Raw genomic sequence first — 23,231 nt, 5'->3', positions numbered from 1 at the left:
ATTTTGGAAGGGGTGTTGAAAGACCTGAGTCAGATTGAGGTGACAAAAGAGGAGGTCCTACAACTGATAGACAAATTAAAAACTAATAAGTCACCGGGTCCGGATGGCATACATCCGAGAGTTCTGAAAGAACTCAAAGTTGAACTTGTGGATCTTCTAACAAAAATCTGTAATCTTTCATTGAAATCTGCCTCCGTTCCTGAGGACTGGAAGGTAGCAAATGTCACCCCCATCTTTAAAAAGGGTTCCAGAGGAGATCCGGGAAATTACATGCCAGTCAGTCTGACTTCAATACCGGGAAAGTTGGTAGAAAGCATTATCAAGGACAGAATGAGTAGGCACATTGATGAACACGGGTTATTGAGGAAGACTCAGCATGGGTTCTGCAAGGGAAGATCTTGCCTCACTAACCTGTTACATTTCTTTGAGGGGGTGAACAAACATGTGGACAAAGGCGACCCGATAGATGTTGTTTACCTTAACTTCCAGAAAGCTTTTGATAAAGTTCCTCATCAAAGGCTCCTTAGAAAACTTGAGAGTCATGGAGTAAAAGGACAGGTCCTCTTGTGGATCAAAAACTGGCTTAGTAATAGGAAGCAGAGAGTCAGTATAAATGGGCAGTCTTCGCAGTGGAGGACGGTAAGCAGTGGGGTGCCTCAGGGCTCGGTACTGGGTCCCATGCTCTTTAACTTGTTCATAAATGATTTAGAGTTGGGAGTGAGCAGTGAAGTAGCCAAGTTTGCGGATGACACTAAATTGTTCAGGGTGGGGAGAACCAGAGAGGATTGTGAGGAACTCCAAAGGGATCTGTTGAGGCTGGGTGAGTGGGCGTCAACGTGGCAGATGCGGTTCAATGTGGCCAAGTGCAAAGTAATGCACATTGGGGCCAAGAATCCCAGCTACAAATACAAGTTGATGGGGTGTGAACTGGCAGAGACTGACCAAGAGAGAGATCTTGGGGTCGTGGTAGATAACTCACTGAAAATGTCAAGACAGTGTGCGTCTGCATTAAAAAAGGCCAACGCCATGCTGGGAATTATTAGGAAGAGAATTGAAAACAAATCAGCCAGTATCATAATGCCCCTGCATAAATCGATGGTGCGGTCTCATTTGGAGTACTGTGTGCAGTTCTGGTCGCCGCACCTCAAAAAGGATATTATAGCATTGGAGAAAGTCCAGAGAAGGGCAACTAGAATGATTAAAGGGCTGGAGCACTTTCCCTATGAAGAAAGGTTGAAACGCTTGGGACTCTTTAGCTTGGAGAAACGTCGAGTGCGGGGTGACATGATAGAGGTTTACAAGATAATGCATGGGATGGAGAAAGTAGAGAAAGAAGTACTTTTCTCCCTTTCTCACAATACAAGAACTCGTGGGCATTCGATGAAATTGCTGAGCAGAAAGGTTAAAACGGATAAAAGGAAGTACTTCACCCAAAGGGTGATTAACATGTGGAATTCACTGCCACAGGAGGTGGTGGCGGCCACAAGTATAGCCACCTTCAAGAGGGGTTTAGATAAAAATATGGAGCAGAGGTCCATCAGTGGCTATTAGCCACAGTGTGTGTGTGTGGCTAAGATGAGCAAGAAAATGTCGGATAGATGTTGGAAGTGTAAAAAACATGAAGGTTCTTTCTTCCATATGTGGTGGACATGTGAAAAAGCGAAAGAGTATTGGAAGATGATACAACAAGAAATCTCCAAAATATTGGGTTACGACTTTAAGAAAATTGCAGAGACATTTTTGCTTGGATTACAATTAGAAAAATATCCAAAGGAAGATAGGACTCTAATTTGGTACCTGCTATCAGCTGCTAGGACATTGTATGCGCAGCTTTGGAAGCAAGAAAAAATACCGGATAAATGGGATTGGACTATGAAAGTTCTATCGTGGAGTGAAATGGATAAATTAACTAGAACATTAAGAGACTATGATCTGGAGATATTTAAAAAAGAGTGGAGGAAGTTTAAGGAATACATAGAGAAAGAGTCGAATGTAAGAAGACATTGGACAATTTTTTAGTAATAATGGGGGGGGGGGGGGGAAACGAAGAAGCAAGAAGGGGGGGGAAATATTTATATAATCGAATTTTGATTAGTCAGATGTATCTTTAGTATTGAATTAGAATCTATAACCTCGGGGAAGTCTATATTGGAGGGAGGGGGGATTGAAAAGTCATATGGGTTAGTATTGAAGCAATGAAGGGAAATTAAGTTCTGTAACCATATGCTATCAATAAATTGGTTAAAACACAAAAATAGCAGCTAACCCTTCATCTCTTTGAGATGAGTCCTCCCGAACCAGAGACATTTCATCTCCTGTCAGCTTTCTCCCAAGATTTAGTTTAAAAACCTGCTCTGCCACCTTTTTGATTTTAAGCGCCAGCAGCCTGGTTCCATCTGGGGAAAAGTGGAGACTGTCTCTTTTGTACAGCTCCCGCTTGTTCCAAAAAGCATCCCAGTGCCTAACAAACTTAAACCCTTCCTCCTTACACCATCGTCTCATCCACACATTGAGACTTCTAATTTGTGCCTGTCTCTCCTGCCCTGCACATGGAACAGGTAGGACTTCCGAGAAGGCTACCTTGGAGGTCCTGGCCTTAAGTCTCCCGCCTAGCAGCCTAAATTTTTCCTCCAGGACCTCACAACTACATTTCCCCACATTGTTGGTGCCAACATGCACCACAACAACCGGCTCCTCTCCAGCACTGTCTATCAGCCTATCTACTACACGCGTAATGCCCGCTACCTTCACACCAGGCAGGCAAGTCACCATACGGTCAGTATGTGGCTTCGCCACCCAGCTGTCTACTTGTCTAAGGATTGAATCACCAACTTCCAACCCCCCCCTCTCCCCCTGCCCAGGGATGGTTCCTTGGCGTGAAAGGATTCCCGCTCACCAACCGAAGAAGAGGTCCCTTCTGAGTGCCCATTCCCCTTATCCTCAGCAAGGTGCCCTGTTCCCTCTTGACCCTCACACTCTCTGGCAGCAACGGGGCTGCCACGTTCAGAGTGGGGCTCATCTAATACGCCCCCGAGAGTCTTCCCCAATTGCCTAATTGACCGTCTCTGCTTCTCCAGGGCAGTCACCTCAGCGTCAAAGGTACGAACTCATTCCCTGAGGGCCAGGAGCTCCTTGCATTGAGCACACACCCAAGACTTCTGTCCCCACCCCCCTGCTGGCATTATATATATATATATATATATATATATATATATTTATATTTTAAATATACAGTCCTCTTTAAATGCTGTTTGTTTAAGTGGCTCCCCTTCTGGAGGGTCAACTTACCTTATTGGGAGAACAATGAAATTAGGGATCTGAGTACCTGGTCCTTAGAAAGCCCCTAGGCGAAGAGCCACAGGCCAAGAGCCCTTTAGCTCTTGCCCTTAGGCTCGCGCTTTTCACAAGGCGCAGCTTAAAATGGAAAGAGGGTGGAGCAGACCACTCCTAAGCAATCAGCAACAACCACTCTCAATCACTTTCACCTTTAGCCCACTCAACCAAACAAACAGCAGTTCCCCAGCTATCACAACTAAGAATTTTAAGCAGTCCCACAAACCTCATAATGAAATCTTTCAAAACTCAGAAATTCTCAGCAACTTCTCCAGCTGTCTCAGCTTATCAGAGCTGCTCTGCTCTGTTCTGCTCTCTCTTAGACCTCTGTGAGACTTCTATTGACACCCAAGCACTGAAGAGCTTTCTCTCTTGCTAGATGTAATGCTCTGCCCTCTGCCATACTTCTTAGCAGATATAACATGATGACCTACTCTCTTAGATACTGTCCTTGTGACCACACATCCGTTGAAACAATCCCTCATGTCTTGCTCCACTATTTGCTATATTCACAGCTTCGTAACTCACTTCTGCATCCCATTCTAGAGAAATTGGGAGACTGCTCAGATGCCTTGAAAGTCTGTAGGCTCCTGAGCGGTTTCTCCCCAAAAGACACTGAAATAGTAGCCAAGTTCATTTTTTTGGCCACCGTGATATGCCAAGGATTTTGTAACCATAGTTTTAATTGGTAACGATGTCTCTAAAATTTAACCGTAATTTTTGTATTTCATGGGTAATTTTTATTCTGTATATCTTGGTAATCTTCTTACTCTGTGTAACTGATTTCTTTTATGCCAATAAAGGCTGATGATGATGAGAAATATTCCCCATCAGCAGTATTCTATGAATATGGACTCAGAAGACAGCAAACCACTTCCCCGCCTATCAGACATTTAAAACATCTTGTGGCTGCTGGCAGTAAATCTGCCAGAGCTCTAATTGTGGACTTCTGGCTCACAAAAGTCACTTGGGCATGAGGGATCTTATTGTGGGTTCACTTAGTTTGGGGATACCTTTATACGCATCGCCTCACATTTCCAAAAATGGACCCTTTATACCCAGGCACTGAACTCAACTCAGCGCTGACCAAGATGGATTGAATCAGTTATTAGACTCTAATGGCAATGAAGTGCATACAATTTTGGGGTTGTGATTTTCAGATCATAATTAATTGTAAATTTACTATCGGTTGTGCATGCATGCACACACTGATTCCTTAGTAGCGTCATTTCACATTTTTCTTTTATAACATGAATAACTGTGTGTATATGTATCAGCTATTATAGAATGTTTTTTCAAGGTTTCTACTGTAAAGATGTGCTTTCTGTTGACTCTCTTTTTAAAAGGATGAATCATGAAGTGCTACCCATATGTGAGACCCTGATATAAACATGACACGCTTCTAATAATATAATTTTGTCCAGGAATACACATGTGTGTGCTTAATGTTCCAAATCTCTGGAGTTGTACATGCACATGCCCTCTGTCAAGTACTGTGATCATCAGTTCCTGTACAACTGTATTTCTCAACGAGAAATCACTCCCTTTCCTGCTTGATCTTACTCCCTTTCCCACCCATTTCATAGGGTAGTTTCCCCTTTTTCTTTCCCCGTAGAGCTTTCCTGCCAGAGCAATATTATGAAGTGGCTTGAAGTTCTGGGGGTGGAATCCTGGCTGCTGAGAGGGACTATTTCTAACTCAAGTAACAGCAGAAATACAGCCACCCCACCAACAGTTTTGGGCACCACATTTTAAGAAGGATATAGATAAGCTGGAACAGGTCCAGAGGAGGGTGACGAAAATGGAGAGCAGTCTGGAAACCAAGTCCTATGAAGAAAGGTTGAAGGAGCTGGGCATGTTTAGCCTGGAGAGGAGATGGCTGAGAGGTGATACGATCACCAAGTACTTGAAAGGCTGTCATCTAAAGGATAGTGTGGAATTGTTTTCTGTGGCCCCAGAAAGTTGGACCAGAACCAATGGGCTGAAATTGAATCAAAAGAGTTTCCGGCTCAACATTAGGAAGAACTTCCTGACCGTTAGAGTGGTTCCTCAGTGGAACAGGCTTCCTCAGGAGGTGGTGGGCTCTCCTTCCTTGGAGGTTTTTAAACAGAGGCTAGATGGCCTCTGGAGGACTGGGGGGGGGGGAAGGAGTCTGGGAAAGCAGAAGAACCCCTGCTGGAACCTGGGGATTGGCAAGCTTATGCCCTCTACTCCGAAGAGTCTCAGAGCGGCTCACAATCTCCTTTACGTTCCTCCCCCACAACAGACACACTGTGAGGTGGGTGGGGCTGGAGAGGGCTCTCACAGCAGCTGCCCTTTCCAGGACAACCTCTGCCAGAGCTATGGCGGACCCAAGGCCATGCTAGCAGGTGCAAGTGGAGGAGTGGGGAATCAAACCCGGTTCTCCCAGATAAGAGTCCGCACACTTAACCATTACACAAAACTGGCTCTCCAGATCCTGCCCCCACAATTCTGTGAAGTAGGTTTGGTGGAGACTATGTGACTGGCCAAAGGTTAACCTTTCAACTAAGACTGGGAGATAGAACCAAAACTCTCTGCTCTGACATTTGCCCTGTTGTAGTTCTGATTCTGAACAGATTTCTGTGGCTACCAGACAATCTTAGGACCTCCTGGCTATACTACGCACAATGACATATGACAATTCATCCATAGTGTATGGAATACCTTCTTCTGTGCACTCCTCTCTGTACCCTCAGGTCAAACGGACTGGCCATGTCCATATAACTTCCATCTTAAAATCTTGGATTGCCTCCCTCCAGATGTTGCTGTCAGTTATCCCCAGTCTCTACACAACAGAAATCAGGAAATGACAGCTTCAGAGGATGGATGCTCTTACACTATATCCTTTCTGATCTCCTTCCCCTTTCGCTAAACTCTCTCCCTAACCTGTGTCCCCAAATCTCCACAAATTCCCTACTTGTAGGGCAGTCCGAGCACATTTTCAAAAGTGAAAAATCATCTAATATTTTTCTAATAAGTAAACTAGATTTTGTAAAACCAGTACAGCTTTCAGGAGTGGTCCTAATTTCTGTGATTTGGAAGAAAAGAAAGATGGGTGGGAAAATAAAGAAAGGTTTGACGAAACAAAGTAGAAAATTTGATTGACAAAAGAAAAGAGGAAAAGGAAAAAGGGGAAATGAAGGAAAGTGTTTTATTGTGGAGGGGATGACTGGACAGAGAGGTGGGCAAATCCTTCATTCAGGCATTTTCTTCCCAAGCACTCTCCAAAAGGCTCCTTTCACATCTTTATTTCTAAGGCTGTAAATCAAAGGGTTGAGCATTGGGGTCACCACTCCATAAAACAGGGAGACAATTTTGTCAAGGTCAGAGATGGTTTTGCTTTGAGGCCGCAAGTACATGGAGAGGGCTGATCCATAGAAGATGCTGACCACCACCATATGGGACCCACAGGTTGAAAAAGCCTTGCCTCGTCCCTTGGCTGAGTGCATGCGCATCACAGCCTGGGCAATGCGCCCATAGGTCACCAAGATGAAACTGAAGGGCACAACAAGGACAATAAAGCTGTTGGTCATGATGACAATCTCAACCACATGTGTATCTGAGCAAGCCAGCTTGAAGAACGCCTGAAGCTCACAAGTGAAGTGGTTGATGATGTTGTGGCCACAAAACTGAGTGGGTTGAAGCAGCCGAGGCATCAGAGCAATCACAGTGGCACTGCCCCAAGACAAGGCGGCCAACTGGATACACACCTTCCAACTCATTATGACGGTGTAATGCAAAGGGTTGCATATGGCGGTAAAGCGGTCATACGCCATGACAGCCAGCAAGAAACACTCTGCTATGCCGAGAAGGAGACTGACATACATCCCAATTATGCATCGGGTATAGGATATGGTGGGTCGGCGGAAGAAACAGTTAATCAGCATCTGAGGAATGCTGCAGGTGGTGTAGAACATGTCCAAGAAGGAGAGGTTGCAAAGAAAGAAATACATCGGTGTGTGAAGAAGGGGACTCAGAATGATTAGGGCAATGAGAAGGCTGTTACCGAATAGTGTGAGGAGGTAGAAGATGAGAAAAACCACAAACATCACCATCTGAGCCCTGGGGTGATCGGAAATCCCAAGCAAGATGAACTCGTTCACGTCGGTCGTGTTGCTATCCCCCATATGGTCCTTTCCTGTTTTGTTCCCTGTAAAAGAAATAGAAACATACTTCTTGGGACACAGCACATCTTGGATATTCTCTGGATTTCTGAATTGTGGTTCAGATAGTGGCACAATAGATCAGAGAAGGCCAGTGAAATGTTAGGAAAAGGCAACAGAAGTCCATTTGTGGAACATCAGCAATTGTCCTTGAAAAGTAAGTTGACCTTGAAGTATATCTACCTACTATGTTTCTAGACATCGATTCTTCCAAGGCATTTAGAATAACACACATAGTTTTCTACTCCCTCATTTCATTCTCACAATAACTGCATGGGTGAGGTCAGACTGAGGATTGAACTGAGTTCTCTCTGGGCCTTGATTCATACATACCCCTGCATCACATTATTGTATGTCAGCCGCTAAATAACATCTTGTTGAAAACTGTAGAACAAAATGTATAGCAATAATTGTAAATCATTGAAAATAAACTTTGCTTTGCAATGGTTTACTTTCTGCAGATAAGACTAAAAAATTAAACTTACCTTGCTTACTATACCCGTTTCCTCCTGCTCTGATTCAGATTCAGAACCTTTAATGGCATAAATACTCTTGAGTTGAGAATCTCATATGATTGTATAAAGTCTGTGTTCACAAAAAGAGCAGCAATTTCAGTCGTCTTGCATGAACAGTTGGCAGCACTCTGTATGGTAACAGACTGGGGATGTTTGTATTGAAAGACTTGTTAAAATACTGGCTTGAACCAGCTTTGGGTATTTGAAAAGCCCAAAGCAGATAATACTACTAATAGAAGATCTGTATGTCCGATCCTTTGTGAGACATACAACATAAGTACTGGGATGGGGGTCAAGAAAGAGCCCTGTTCTTCTCAGCCTTGAAGATGATTCAATTAATTTATCTTTCAGCAAAATCTGTCCAAGAAAGGAAATGTAATGGGTGATAGAAGACACAGTACCTTAAAAAAAAACCCACTAGAATCCTAAACAGGAATATCTACATGGCTCCTTTCAAGAGATAAATCTCAGAACTGGACTCTGCTTCACTATATCCAGGCATCTCTTCCAGTCATCTACAACCAGGTTTGATTTCTAAATTCGCTGTATTCTCTAGTGGCTTATGAATCTTTGGCTTCATCATGGCAGGTCTCCTTAGAGCAAAACAAACAAGCCTGGGGCTGATGCAACAACAAACTGGCTGTTAGGTAACCTCTACGGTAGACCAAACTCAAAGGTTATTCAGTTGCTCAAAGGATAAACTTGTAGAAGAGAGTTTTGGTGACTGAAATGAGCAGAGGCTGGGGTGACATATCCATTTGGTCTTTAGGATATCATTTTCATTCCTTAAGGCCAGGCAACTAGATTAAACCCTCTTCTTATGAGAATGCTATTTTTGTTCACTGATCACAGAGTATAAAACTTTGCAGTCCTGGGAGCAACTGAATGAGTGAGGGTGAGGAGGAAGAACAATACCACAGACCTGATTGGAGGACGCTTTTGGGTTCCTCCAAAACACTTCCTTCTCCCATTAAGGAGAGGATAGCTGGGACTGTGCTTTTTAATACAGGAAAGGCACACTTTGGGAGAGGAGTACATGGGCTCCAAGAAGAAGTAAGTGCGTATGTTGGCAGATATTCACAGGTAGTTGAGCCGAAACAAAGTTGTCTTCAGTGATGCAATGAAAGCAATGATACCTGTGGATGTTTCGTGAACCATTGTAAGCCACCTTGAACCAAGAACAAAGTCAAGATATAAATGTTTTAATAAATAAACAAATATGGATAACCATTGGTATGTAGAATCATGATCTATTGAGAGCAGGACTTTTTTGTAGAAAAGGCCCAGCAGGAACTCATTGGCATATTAGGCCACACCTCCACATCACCATTGTTTCCACACAGGCTTTTTTTTGGTAGAAAAAGCCCATCAGGGTCTAATTTGCATATTAGATCATACCCCCTGAAGCCAAGCCAAGCTAAATGGATGAGGAATTTATTATTTTCTCATTTTTAGTTTTATTATTGATGAAAGTGCACATGCTTGAAAGGGTTTTTTTTTTTTTACTGCAAAGAGAAACTGTCTCAATATTTGTGTTAGAGGACTATTTGGTTTTTGATAACTATACATAATAGAAGATAAGACCCTGGGACACTCTGCAATTTTATGACCTTGGTTGCCCTGGTGAAAGCATTTATTTGTATTTAGCCATAAGTCATTACAAACCAAAGGTAAAATAGATATCACACCACTGGTAAATTTGGCCTGGCTACTAAGCATTTATAATCAGAATCTGACTTTTGTTCATCAACAAAAGAATCAATTTTCTAGTAGCCTAATATCTAATTCTGATACTATATCAACTTAACCCAATAGAGGAGAAATTCACCATATTGGGTCTTTCCCTTGCTTTAAAAAAATTCAGTTGTGCAAAGTGTAGCTATTTTAGCAATCAATGACTGTATGAAGGATACTGATTTTCAATAAACTTCAGCTACAGCCCACCAAATGTCTTTATGCCTATTCAATTTAGCTCCAGCGATTCCACGTCAATATTCATATTCTTTGAGCAGATGCTCTAACCAAAGGATTATTGTATTGACCAAAGAATTACTCTATCTGTAGCTAAATTTCTGCTATCTTCAATGAAAATATGGGCCAAGATAATATCTTGTGTATAATTTACTCAGAATCTGAGTAAACCCTTATATTATTAGATATTCTAGGAAGAATTATATATGTAGAGATTTGATGTAACTAATTAATATTGGGGGGGGGGGGTTCTGATTTTGTACAGCTCATAACCCATAATAAACTTTGACTCACTTGAATGATATTTAAAAGTTGGAGAAATCTTGCAAAAATATTCCTGGCTTGGGGTAACTTTAGGTCTCTCAGTATGACCGAATGCAGGACTTTTTTTGTAGCAGGAACTCCTTTGCATATTAGGACACACACCCTGATGTAGTCAAACCTGTCTGGGAAAGCCCATGAGTACAAACTCAGTCACAGTGGTTCCATTATCCCAGTCTTCCATGTTTCCTGTAGAAGGGAAATGGAGAATCATAGTAATATCTGTATGAAATTCCATCTTGTAAACATGTCAGTGCATCCTTTGATTAAATGTCCAAATGGACATTCAGATAAATATCTTGGACCCAGAGTGGAATTGGACCCAGAGTGGACTGAATATGCACACAATGCATATTGTATGCCTTTCAATCTCAACCACACCAATTGGTCCAGTTCACAACTTACCATACTTTACTAAATGAATTTGATTTTACCCACAGTTATCTGCAACTCTGGAGAAAGTGAGCTTATTTCAAAGAAGAAATTAAATTGCAGTGGGAAAGAGATCTGTTTTCAGATGAAACTGAGTAATTTGTTTCAAATACTTGTCACTTTTTATTTTGAGTGTTTGTCAGTGATCAAATAGTTTAATTTGTACAATATTAGGACAATGTTTATATGTGCTCTTTGTTGCCTCTGCGATCTCATCATTGAAGAAAATCATACAACATTTTTCATTGAGGGTGAATAAAATTGTTATTCTGTGTTGCAGTCTGATTAAGTTAATTCTGTTTCAAGCGCAGAAGAAAAAATAATAATTGAATGTTGACTTAAGTAGACTTAATGAATGTAGGAAAAGGGGAAAAGGAGATGTCCCCTGTGCAAGCACCAGTCGTTCCCGACTCTGGGGTGATGTTGCTTTCACAACGTTTTCACAGCAGACTTTTTACACGGTGGTTTGCCATTACCTTCCCCAGTCTTTTACGCTTCCCCCCCCAGCAAGCTGGGTACTCATTTTACCAACCTCGGAAGGATGGAAGGCTGAGTCGACCTTGGACCGGCTGCCTGAATCCAGCTTCCGCTGGAATTGATCTCAGGTCGTGAGCAGAGAGTTAAGACCACAGTACAGCAGTACTGCTGCTTTACCACTCTGCGCCACGGGGCCGCTAATGCATGTAGAGCGGGAGTCAAATTAGATGATACTTTTTTAAAAAATAGCCAGGCATGGGTAGCCCCAGCTGAAAGGATCTTGAAGAACAGGTGCAAGGTGAAAAAATATTGATTAAGTTCTACTGGATTAAGCACTACTGGAAAAAATATTAAGTTCTACTAGTTCTACATGTTTCACAATTCACTTTGTCAGGGGATCGTTTCCAAAGTTATCCAGTTTCCACCTTAATAAATATTTTTAATAATAAAAAAAATTCACCTTGCATCTGTTCTGCATTCTTTCTGCCTTCTGGTGCAGCCATTCTTGTTTCTTCACTGCTGGTAACCCCAGCTGAAAAATGCAGGGAGATATTTTGCCTTAAGAAATTGGTGGCATGGAAGGAAGGTCTTCCATCACAGTTCTGAGTCAAATTAGGTTCTCCCTTATTTTAAAAGTGATATATCTCACAGCAGTTGTGTGGTTCTAGGGAGTCAATCAAGTTTGGGTTCTCTTTAAAAATAAAATTTCAGTTGCAATTTAGATTTAAGCAGGGCTCTTTTTCTAGCAGGAGCTCCTCTGCATATTAGGCCATGTCCTCCTAATTTAGCCAGTCTTTCTGGACCTTATCGTAGGCCCTTTAAACTCTTGGAGGATTTACTACATCGGGGGGCATGGCCCAATATGCAGAGGAGCTCCTGCTAGAAAAAGAGCCCTGGACTTAAGGATGAAGGACATTGCTTCTTGAGAGATGCATTATGTGAATCCAATAATACCATAACAGATGTCATTCTGACACATGGTGGTGGAAAGTGCCATCAAGTCACAAGTGATTTATGGTGACCTCATAGGGTTTTCAAGGCAAGAGATGTTCAGAGGTGGTTGGCCACTATATGCCTCCACATCATGATCCTGGTCTTCCTTGGAGTTCTCCCATCCAATACTAGCTTTGATAGCTGTGCTTAGCTTCTGAGATCTGACAAGATTGGGCTAGCCTGGGTTATCCAGGTCAATCTGACACACAGAGCTGCCTTATCCCTTATTTATACTTATTAATTTATAAACCACCTTCCCCCGAAAAGCTCAGGGTGGTGTACATTAGGCGTACAACAAATTAATCAAAATATCAGTTAATCGATTCCAGAATAAAATCATTATAATATAATCATTGATGGTTGGTGTGTTTCTTTCCCTCTGAAAGAGGTAGAACATGGGCCAGTTGAGATTGGGAGGGGGCATTGCTGTCCTCAATCATAGGCATGGTGGAACATCTGTCTTGCATGCCCTGCTTAACTGTGCAACGTCCCACAGGACATGGATGTTACAAGGCAGAGAGTTCCACCAGGCAGGAGCCAGGGTCCTGGTTCTGATCAAGGACAGCTTGATATCTTTTGGACCAAGGACCACTAATAAATTCTGATCGTCTGAGTGTAAAGCTTTTTGGGAGACATACTGGGAGAGGCGGTCCCAGAGGTACATTGGTCCCGGACCACGTAGGGCCTTGGAGGTAAAAACCGGAACCTGAATACTGAATCAGTTGCTTGGTCTCAAGCAGCAGGCTCTCACATCATTTATTTGTTGCCAAATACTTTCAAAATTGGTTAAAAGTCCTGCTACGAGCAAAGCTGTTGCTTCAAAACAACCCCCCTCCATGCCTAAGAAAAAATGGACATTTGGCTTTATCATCCATGTGGTGAGATGAATTAATTCGCAATTGACTATGAATGCTGAACTTGCTTATTTTATTTATAAAAATATTCACCTCCTGTCTAAGAAAATACTGAGAATCTGTGTGACCCCTATTATATGTTTAAAAAAGCAATACATGATATTTAGTGATTTTGTACACTTGCACTTATCTGTTTTTCATGACCGCATTGCAAACTAATGGATCCCCTACCACAAAAGAAAGACTTAAACACCACAACTGGATTAAATGAAGGCTTCATTCATTATTTTATTAATGAATTGTTATAGGTAGATGAGAGCTAGCACCCCGATAGCCTAACCAATGGGTTCACTGATCTTGTGCCCTTCTGCCCTGGCTTCAGGGAAACTTAGCTGCTAACTTGGCAGCTCTTTCTTGGTCTCTTGCTCCACATCAAAAGATTTACTAAGCTTTTGATCAAGACTGGGCATGAGTCTGGCCACGGAGCAGGTGTCACTGGGGGTGTGTGGGAAAGGCATTTGTGAATTTCCTGAATTTTGCATGGGGTTGGATGTTGAACTAGATGACCCTGGAAGTCCCTTCCAATTCTATGATTCTAAGGCTGTTCCCCACACTGGTCAACCTGAAGATCCAGGCATCCACCAAGAGCAGAGATGAAGTCTCTTTCCACAGCACTTGGATCAGACAGTCTAAATGTCCAATTTGACTACATCCCCCTATCCTAAGTTTCCTCTGGATATTCTCATGTTTTTGATGTCTCTTTCTAAATACTGTTGACATTTGATTATTATAAAGAAACCACTGACCTTGTCGGTTGTGAAGACTGACAGAATCATTCTGCAGTCCTTTTATGATGGCGTTTCACCACAGCGCTATCCCTGCAACTGTTTGCACCAAAGTGCCATGTCAAAGAAAAAACTCATAAAGTTGTGGAACACACTCATGTGAATAGCTGTAAGGGTGGGAGAGGGGGAAGGAAACCCCAAGTCTTGTAGAACCAAAATAGGTCCAATATTATATGATAGCAAGGCTGGTATCCTCTTAGGGCAAATGGAAATCAGCTTCACTGACAGGAACTCCTGAAATTTCAGAAGCAGAGAAAGAGGATAATTTTTAACAGGGGTGTAGAACATATAGAATGGATCTATCCATAAATATTAGCTATGACAGGTAACGAAGTCCCATGGTCTGTAGATCTGGACACCAGCCCTGGAGCAGAAACCGCCAAAACTTTTGAATTTATCCCTGAAGTGTATCCAATCACTTCCAAGTCTTTATCTGGTTCTGTCCTTCCTGAAAAGGTAAATTAGTTTTTGCTGGCCACTACTGGAAACAGAATACTGAAATAGGTGGAAATTTGGTCTGGTACTGCAGAACACATAGGTTGGGCTGTGGTTTCCCCTTTGGTTAATCATCTATGTTCAAGCGATGGGTGTTTCCAGTCATCTAGTGCCATGGGATTGATCTAGATGCAACTGAAGTAGCAGCTTGGTTTGGAGACAAAGCAATTCAGATGTTCACGATGGAAGTCCACATTACAGATCTTGTTTCATTTAATAAACCTCAAAAACATCTGTACTGTTTCCCCTGCCAAATGCTTTCTTTGTGATAACCAATCTTCCCACTCTCCATCACTATAATACAAACATTAATATAATGATTTCCCAACCGCACTAGAAGTTCTACATTGAATCTATAGATGCCGTTCAATCTTACTTAAGTCCCGCTCAGTTCAACAGGGTTTTCTTTGAGGTGCAGATGGGATTTTGGATGTGATCCTTCTCACACTTGCTGGAAACAAAGAAGACCCATTGTATTTAGTGAGGCTTCTTCCCAAGGTAAAAACTGTATAGCTATTGGTTTGTATCTCCAAGTCCACTCTCCCCTCATACTTCTATAACAACTTTTTAAATCTAACTGAGGAGGAAGTGTTTCCTTCATATCCATTAAGTTTAGTTAACATTTTTCAGCAAGAGTGAATATGACACAAAACACTCGATTATTATCCCCAAGTGTTTGCTATAATTTTTTTGGGGGAAAGGTTCATACCAAAAGAGAATATACTAGTTTTTCTGTACGTTGTCATATATTAGATGGAAGTTTAAGAACCACACTAGGAATTCGATGATAAGCAAAGATCTGGGAATCGGTGTCTCCATCAAATACATGAAGAAGATGAAGATGATATTGGATTTATATCCCGCCCTCCACTCCGAAGAGTCTCAAAGCGGCTCACAATATCCTTTACCTTCCTCCCCCACAACAGACACCCTGTAAGGTGGGTGGGGCTGGAGAGGGCCCTCACAGCAGCTGCTCTTTCAAGGACAACTCCCAAGAGAGCTATGGCTGACCCAAGGCCATGCTAGCAGGTGTAAGTGGAGGAGTGGGGTATCAAACTCGGTTCTCCCAGATAAGAGTCCGCACACTTAACCACTACACCAAACTGGCTCTCCTTCTGAAATCTTCTGACACTTCTGAAATCCGTCTCACATCCACAAATTAAGAGCATAACAATGCAAAGCTGCCTGAGAGTCTGTCAAGGTTAGTGTTGTCCTCTTTTGGTTAATTGCCAAAAGTCTTTCCGATCATCTACCACCAGATCATTTTAACTGGTGGTGTTAGGGATGCAGCTGCACTTTTCTCATGTTCCACTAGAAACTGGGCCATAGCTTAATGTCTTTCTCATAAAAAAATAAAAAGTATAGCTCAGTGGAACTACACCTCCTTTGCTTATGGTTCAATATTTAATCCCCTTTCAAGGACCACTCCTAACATGGAATGTTAATAGTTTTTTTGCAAATCCATCCAATGCAACTGTGAATGAACTCAAACGCTCTAGAATACATTCTGAAAAAAAAATGTGAATGGGTTTTATATTCTGGAATTTTAAAAAATGAAGATACCTCATGACTCACTTTATTCTCTCTTTCATTGCAGCCTGCAAAATCTAGAATGGTTTCACCAAAGCAGTTATAGTCTATCCATGAACATTTTAAAAGATTCCATCCTGAAGATCATAATTGCCCCCCCAGTCGGAATGAAGAAGCAGACACAAGTGTTGGGTTTAAAACCGGGCCGCTTTATTAAAACATTAAATAACTGTAACTGGCAGGAGGGGTGAAAACCTGACCAGACAAGCCCTGGGGTCAACCCTGGACCCCACCTTGTCCAAAGGGCGAGCCACCCTGCCCCCAGCACAAGCCCGCCAAATTTGGGTTGTAGCTGAGCGGCCAGGCCTCGAGCCACCACCATCCGAGCCGGCATCAATCCCTGTGGAAAGATCCGCCCAGGTGAGGCTCCCTGTGATCTGCAATCCCCGCACTGAGCCATGTAGCCCATCTACGGTTCATACAGACCACCGCACCAACGGTGCTAGGCCATAGGTGCTCCCCTGGAAAACCCTGTGGCCAACCTCCTCTAGCCACCGCCAATGCCAAGCCTCTGCTTTGGCATTAGCGCCCCAATGGTTGGCCCAGAGCCAACCGCACCCCCTGCCGAATTTCGTCTAAAAAGGCCCGGTTACCCAAATCAGAAAGGTGAACACCATCCGGCCGATACAGGTCAACTTGCTCGACCCGTATGGCCGGATGCGGGAGAAAGATTCCTAGTCCCCCTTCCATAGCTTCTGCATAGCCCGATTGGCCTTACGCCTGGCTCGTTCCACACTGCCCGGTGAAATGGCATACCTCCACACTCTACGTGGCAAAATTGCCGACCAAACCAAGATAACCCCAGGCCACCTCCGCCGAATTTCCCGGAGGTTGGCCAAGGCCTGCTGGGAGAGAGCTTTCCCACGCAGCAGCCCCAAGTCGTTCCCACCCAAATGGACGACAAGAATGTGTGGAGGTGCTGCCTTCCATTCCCTGAAAAGCAGGGGCATGATCCCGGGCCAGCGCAGCCCCCGACGACCCAGCCAATCCACAGTGGCCCACGCACTGAGGCCAAGCTGGGTGCCCACTGAAGACCGTCTGGCGAAATGGGCAGCCCAGAAAACCATGCTGTGCCCGCAGATGAGAACGCGACGTCTCTCACCACGAGCACCAGCACCTGAAAAGACAAACAACTGTCAGCATACGGTAACATCAATACAACCCCACCAGGCCCCCCACCTACATCTAGGTGACCAAAGGGCGAACATACATTTTGTAAGCCGACGACCGCCATCGGCCTATATGCTGAATGGCAGAGGGCGTGTAACCCATAGAAGCGGCTGTGGAGGCCGCCCCAATCCTAAAGGAATGCGTTCCAAATTTGAAGCCTTGTAAACCCAACCTGGCCAGAGCCCTACTTATGACCTTCCAAAATTGATATTTGGTGAGAGGGGAGCCGTCGGCATGTCTTAAAAAGGGGCCTTCAACATTCCCTCTAACGCGAATGTAACGCCGGACAGCCCTGACCGGACATAAGTCCTGAATGGAGCACATACCGATCGTGATGACGGATCCCCTCTGCCTTTGGTCAGTCTTGGACCGGCGAATTGTCAGAACAAGCTGACTGTTAGCAATTTTGATATCCTTGGATTGGAGCGCCCTCCCAGAAGTATCAGCCTTGGACTGAACTACCAGCTCGCTTACACGCAAGGCCCCAAAAAAGGCCAACAGTGAGGCAGCATGAAACAATGCTGCTTCAAAGGGGGAGGAACAAACACAGGGCCAACCCCCAAACAACCCACGAAGGACAGACGGGGATATAGGTTGCCTATCATCAACCCGCTGGGCCCGCTCCCGGGCCCAACCCTCGAGCATTTTTTTAACCCTAAAATCGCTAGTATATTCAGGGAAACCACGGGCCTTGCTAGCAAAAGCCAATGCTGCAAGTTGGCCCCGAATGGATTTCAGCCCCAGGCCTCTTTCCTTCTGGTGCACACAGAAATGCATAATGTGCTCCACAGGGAACGGCCAAAGGTCAGGCAGTGCCGCCACACTTCTGAACTCCCGAAACTGAATGGACGCTCTGTCGTACGCCTTCCTGGTGCTAGGAGCTAGTGCCAACTGAATGGCCCTACCGGCTTCCTTTTCCCAAGACGCCACAGTTCCTCTGGCATTTTCACTGGCCAAGGATCTGCTTCTGGGGCCAGTTCTCGAAAACGCTCCATCTGTTGGCGAGACAGAGCATCCGCCACCCCGTTACATACCCCAGGTACGTGCCTAACCAGGAATAAAATATTCAACCGGAGGCAACGCAGGGTGAAAGACCTAACCAAATTCATAACCAACACCGATTTAGAAGACAACGAATTGATAACATGGACGACCGCCAAGTTATCGCACCAAAAGAGGACCAAATGGTTGGCTAGCTGCTCCCCCCAGAGCCAAACGGCCACCAGGATGGGAAAAAATTCCAAAAACGTCAGGTCCCTACAGAGCCCGCTATCCAACCATTCCGCGGGCCATTGCTCCGCGCACCAATGTCCTCTAAAAAATACACCCAAACCGTTGGCACCGGAGGCGTCAGAAGAAATCTGAAGCTCTGCTTCTACCTTCAGATCCTCCCTCCAGAAAGAAATGCCATTGAAAGATTCCAAAAAATCCTCCCAGACCTCCAAGTCTGCTCGCATTCCAGAAGTAACGCGGGCCCTGTGATGGGGGAGGCGTAGCCGGCCCATAGCGTCACAAAGGCGCCTACAAAAAGCCCTACCTGGGGCCACCACTTTGCAGGCAAAGTTAAGGTGGCCCACAACCTGCTGTAGTTCCAGCAGCGAAACCTTCCGCTGCCCCTTCAAAGTGGCCAGCCGGGCCTTCAGGTCGGCGACCTTGGCCTCCGGCAAACGTGACGTTTGTTGCAAAGTGTCAAGCTCAATGCCTAAAAAAGTGAGGACCGTGCTTGGCCCCTCAGTCTTCTCGTGTGCCAAGGGAACCCCGAGTTCGAGGGCTAATTCCTGAAATGCGTTCAGCAACTTGGCGCATTGCTCAGACCCTGCTGGACCGACAAAAATGTAGTCGTCCAGGTAGTGCGCCGTAGCATTGACCCCGGTCTTGTGCCTGAGCGCCCATTCCAAAAAGGAACTGAAGCGCTCAAACGCCGCGCAAGAAATTGAGCAACCCATCGGCAAAGCCCGGTCCATATAAAATTTTTCCTCAAAGCAAAAACCAAGTAGCTCAAAGTCCCCGGGGTGAACAGGCAAGAGGCGAAAAGCGGACTTAATGTCGCACTTCGCCATCTCCGCCCCAATCCCGCAGGACCGCACCACTTTGACCGCCTGGTCAAAGGAGGTATAACGCACCGAGCATAATTCCTCGGGAATAGCGTCATTTACCAATGCTCCCCTAGGGTACGACAGGTGGTGAATAATGCGATATTCACCCGCAACCTTCTTGGGAACCACCCCAAGGGCGATACCCTCAATGTGGGAAACGGGGGTGCATCAAAAGGTCCCAGGACCCTTCCTTCCAGACATTCTTTGGCTATTTTTTCCCGGACCACGTGCTTGAGCCCAACAACAGAACGCAAATTAGGAGCCAAAAAGGGGGCCCTAGGCCCCTGATAGGGAATCCGAAAACCTAAGCTAAACCCGTCACGCATATACCGAGCATCAGCCGTGCACGGGTATAAGCGTAACCACTTATTGAGAGCCGTCAGGCGGATGGGGCTGGGCCCCTTTACCAGGGGGGTTCTGACCGCCCCCACCGCCCCCAGGGCGCTTGCTGCCCGGCCTAAACTTAGATCTGCTACAGGCCGACAGTGCGTGGGGTCCGCCGCAGAGAGGGCACTCATGCCGGAACTTACAGGGCTTCCTGGGACACGCACCCTTGGATGCGAACTCCTAGCAAAGCAACCGGGTTTGAACCGACTGGCCCGCGGTGATGGGGGCCCCTGTAGAAGACTGTTGTTGTTGTTGCACCCTCAGCACTAAATGGCCGCTATCGGACCTGTCCCCAGCATTTAGTTTTGCTGGGGACATCAGCTGCAACCACAGCTGCTGGTTTATTTGGTCCCACGGCATTCCAGGATTAACTGCGGCCCTCATCCGGAAAGCTTCGTTATATTGCAGCCATGCTGCACCGGCGAAGTCCGTGTACGCCCGATATACAATGTCTATATATTGAAAGAGGGCGGTCGCCCTAGCCGGCTGCGCTCTTGCAATGACTCCGGCATAGATCAAAAATCCCGGCAACCAATTCGCCCAAGATCTATCCACTTTTCTCCTCTTCAGTTTCTCCTTCTCCTTATCATCGAGCTCGTCCTTATTCTTCTTTTCGAGCTCTCTGAATAGGAGACTGAAGACGTCCACGTATTCGCCGCAAAAGAATTTTCTCCCGCGTAGCGACTGTCAAATGGTCACCCAGGGGTAAGGAGGTATCCCCATATGGGAGGACATGAAAGGGAATGCTGGCATTAGGGTTAGGGGGGTAAAACCACCCACTACCCTGAGCCACTGGCCAAGCCCCCTGAAGCTGAGCAAACTGCTGACCACCCCACGGCAAAATGCCAGGTGTGGACGGGGGGGTAGAAACAGCAGGTGGCACGATGGCGCTTGCCTGCTGGCCAACTGGAGGAATGACCGAGTTGGGCAGCGGGCTAGGTGTGTGAAAACCCCAAGCCCACGGCTGGACAGGACCCAACTGCTCACTGACTCCTAGCTGCCCCACACCCCAAAATGTCCCACCCTGCACCGGCTGGGGGGGAGGAGGTTGAATGGGGCCCCACGGCCACCCATGACTTGGCTGAAAAGGGGGCTTACCACTGTCATCCGTGAAGACCCCGGCGCCACCTGGGGTGCGAAGCTCACTGCCGCCAGGTGCACCGCCGCCCGGTGCCACACCCGATGGGCCCTCCTCCGGATCCTCCTCCTGGTCTGGTTCCAGTGGTGTTTCGGTCTCAGCTGGCCCACCCTGTAAAGCAGAAAGACGTGCGAGCACTTCTGTTTCAAAGGTCAGCCTTGCTGACCGGCCTGAGGCCCGGCGGCGTCCCTCCCAAATGGGAGCACCCCTAGCGACTCTCTCCTGCTCTAGGGCATCCAGCTGGCCCATAATGGCCAGCCGCACCTGCTCACTTTCAACCTGTTCTTCCACTGGGAGCTGTTGCTGGCCCCGCCCACGGGGTGGGCGGGCGGGCTGTTTGCCCTTTGATTTGCCCTGCCCTTTTTTGGGTGCCATCCCAAACGCCTCTATGGCACTGGCCAAAAGCAGGAGTGACTGCAACCCCACTCAAAGGGTTCCCTCCCAGCACTCCCTTGCCAATTAATGTGGTGGAAGGAGGGTTAGAATTAAAGGAGACGTCCCCGCGCACTCTTGCCCACCAACCAAAAAAGAGACCCCAATTGAGCCCCCAGGCAGCAGTGCCCCAAACTACTGCACCCTGTGCACAAGGAAAGGAGGTCAGGGGGGGGGCGTTTCAGGAAAGCCTCGCCCAACTCACCCCAACCACTAGCCCAGCAGGCTCAAACCAACGTGGCCAGAGAAAAAAGGAAAAAAAAAAACGGGGGGGGGGGGGAGGGGGAAGGGGTTTACCTGCCAGCAGGGCCTACACTAACAGGCCGAATGCCTCAGCCACCCAGCTCCACGTGTGGAAGGCCCTAATAGGCACCAGGAACCCCCTTTCCGTAGAACCCAACCACGAGGCTACTGCCTACTGCTGGCCCAGCGCTTGCGACCACCAACCGACTGTGAAACGCTGTGCTCCTCCCCCTTATAAGGCAACGTGGCCGGCCTGTAGCCCAGCACCGTAAAGCCCTAGCGCCACGCTGGCCTCCGCTTGGGCCACTAGCTGGCCCCCAGGACTGCCCCCACACGGCCTCGCAAGCGCTGCTCCCCTGTCGCCTGCGCCCCATACAGCCCGAAGGGCTTAGCTGCGCAAGCCTCCCCGGCCCAGTCCACCCAGGCCCCAGAAAACGCCGCGCAAAAAGACTCAGCCTCGCAGCGCCGATCAGCTGGCCGCACGCGCCGCCCGAATGAGGGAAAGAGCCGAAGGAGCCGGGGCCGCGCCGTCCAACCGCTCCCGCTCAGGTCCCTCGCCGCCGCAACGCTCCCGACTCTCTCACCCAGAGAGCCAAACAAACTGCGTGGCAGGAGGGCGGGAACCGAGGCTTATAAAGCCCCAATTCCCCGCACCAGCAAACACCCATATATCGGGTGATGCTGCTCCTCCCTCCTTCCGGGAGGGGCAAAGATGGCCCCCAGCCTCAATACCTGCAAGCAGGCTCGGCTAGATAAGGGCCGGACCTTGTCTTTGGGAGCCCAGAAGACAACATCCCATGGAGACAATTAGCCATGACAAGGAGAGCAGAAGCTCAAATTGTAAACTTGAAGTTGCATCACTTCAGATTGAACTAGTTAATGAGGACATTTCTCTAGATATCTTAAAAATCCAAAAGTTGGTAAAGGGATTTACTCCAGTTCCTGGCTTGAAATGCCTTTTTTAGCATGCCTTCTCTCCCCCCCACCCCCAGATTGTTATTATCAGGCTATTATCTTCATCTTCTTTCCCTCCTAGAATTATAATTCCCAATGACATTTCAGCACAATACAAATTCAAAATTTGGAGATTGCTGTGCATACAGAATTAAAAGTTAAAATCATCATGGCCTGTATCCATGGGAAATTTCCATTGGGATTCTATCTGTGGGTTGTGGATTTCTTGTTTCAGTAAGAACATGAGAGAAGCCATGTTGGATCAAGCCAATGGCCCATCCAGTCCAACACTCTGTGTCACACATTGGCCAAAAAACCCATGTGCCATCAGGAGGTCCATCAGTGGGGCCAGGACACTAGAAACCCTCCCACTGTGCCCCCCCCCATGCACCAAGCGTTAATGCCCCAGACAGAGAGTTCCAACGATAAGCTGTGGCTAATAGCCACTGATGTACCTCTGCTCCATATGCTTATCCAATCCCCACTTGAAGCTGTCTATGCTTGTAGCCACCACCACCTCCTATGACACTCTTCTGATTAGACTCCAAATGCCCCTTTGAACACTTTTCCTCATGGACAGGGAACCTCCAGGAACACAGGGGAGGAACTGGAAGGCTTCAGTGGGAGAAGGGCATGAACCCCCACTCCCATCAGCAGAAATTCACACAGGACCAACACTTTGATAAAGTGATGAAGGGCAAAGCCTCCATAAGAACATCAGAATGATGAAGCGATGAAGGTCAAGGCCTTAATAAGAACATCAGAAGAGCCCTGCTGGATCAGACCAGTGGGCCATCTAGT

The 23,231-nt window shown here is 46.3% G+C and overlaps 1 protein-coding gene across 1 annotated transcript; it reads right to left on the bottom strand.

The window, feature by feature from the left end:
* Positions 1–6,548: 6,548 nt before the first annotated feature.
* LOC132581318 (olfactory receptor 13H1-like) lies at positions 6,549–7,492 on the bottom strand. Its single transcript, XM_060252508.1, has one exon. The coding sequence runs from the start codon at positions 7,479–7,481 to the stop codon at positions 6,549–6,551; it is 933 nt and encodes a 310-aa protein (XP_060108491.1). The 5' UTR covers positions 7,482–7,492.
* Positions 7,493–23,231: the final 15,739 nt, after the last annotated feature.

The sequence above is a fragment of the Heteronotia binoei genome, chromosome 13 (assembly GCF_032191835.1).
Source record: "Heteronotia binoei isolate CCM8104 ecotype False Entrance Well chromosome 13, APGP_CSIRO_Hbin_v1, whole genome shotgun sequence".
Taxonomy (NCBI): Eukaryota; Metazoa; Chordata; class Lepidosauria; order Squamata; family Gekkonidae; genus Heteronotia; species Heteronotia binoei.
The sequence above is the reverse complement of the archived record's forward strand: the minus strand, read 5'-3'. Positions and strand labels throughout refer to the sequence as shown.

Bases quoted from the DNA above. Each gene is read 5' to 3' on its own strand.
- LOC132581318 (XM_060252508.1), bottom strand. From the start codon at position 7,481: ATGGGGGATAGCAACACGACCGACGTGAACGAGTTCATCTTGCTTGGG.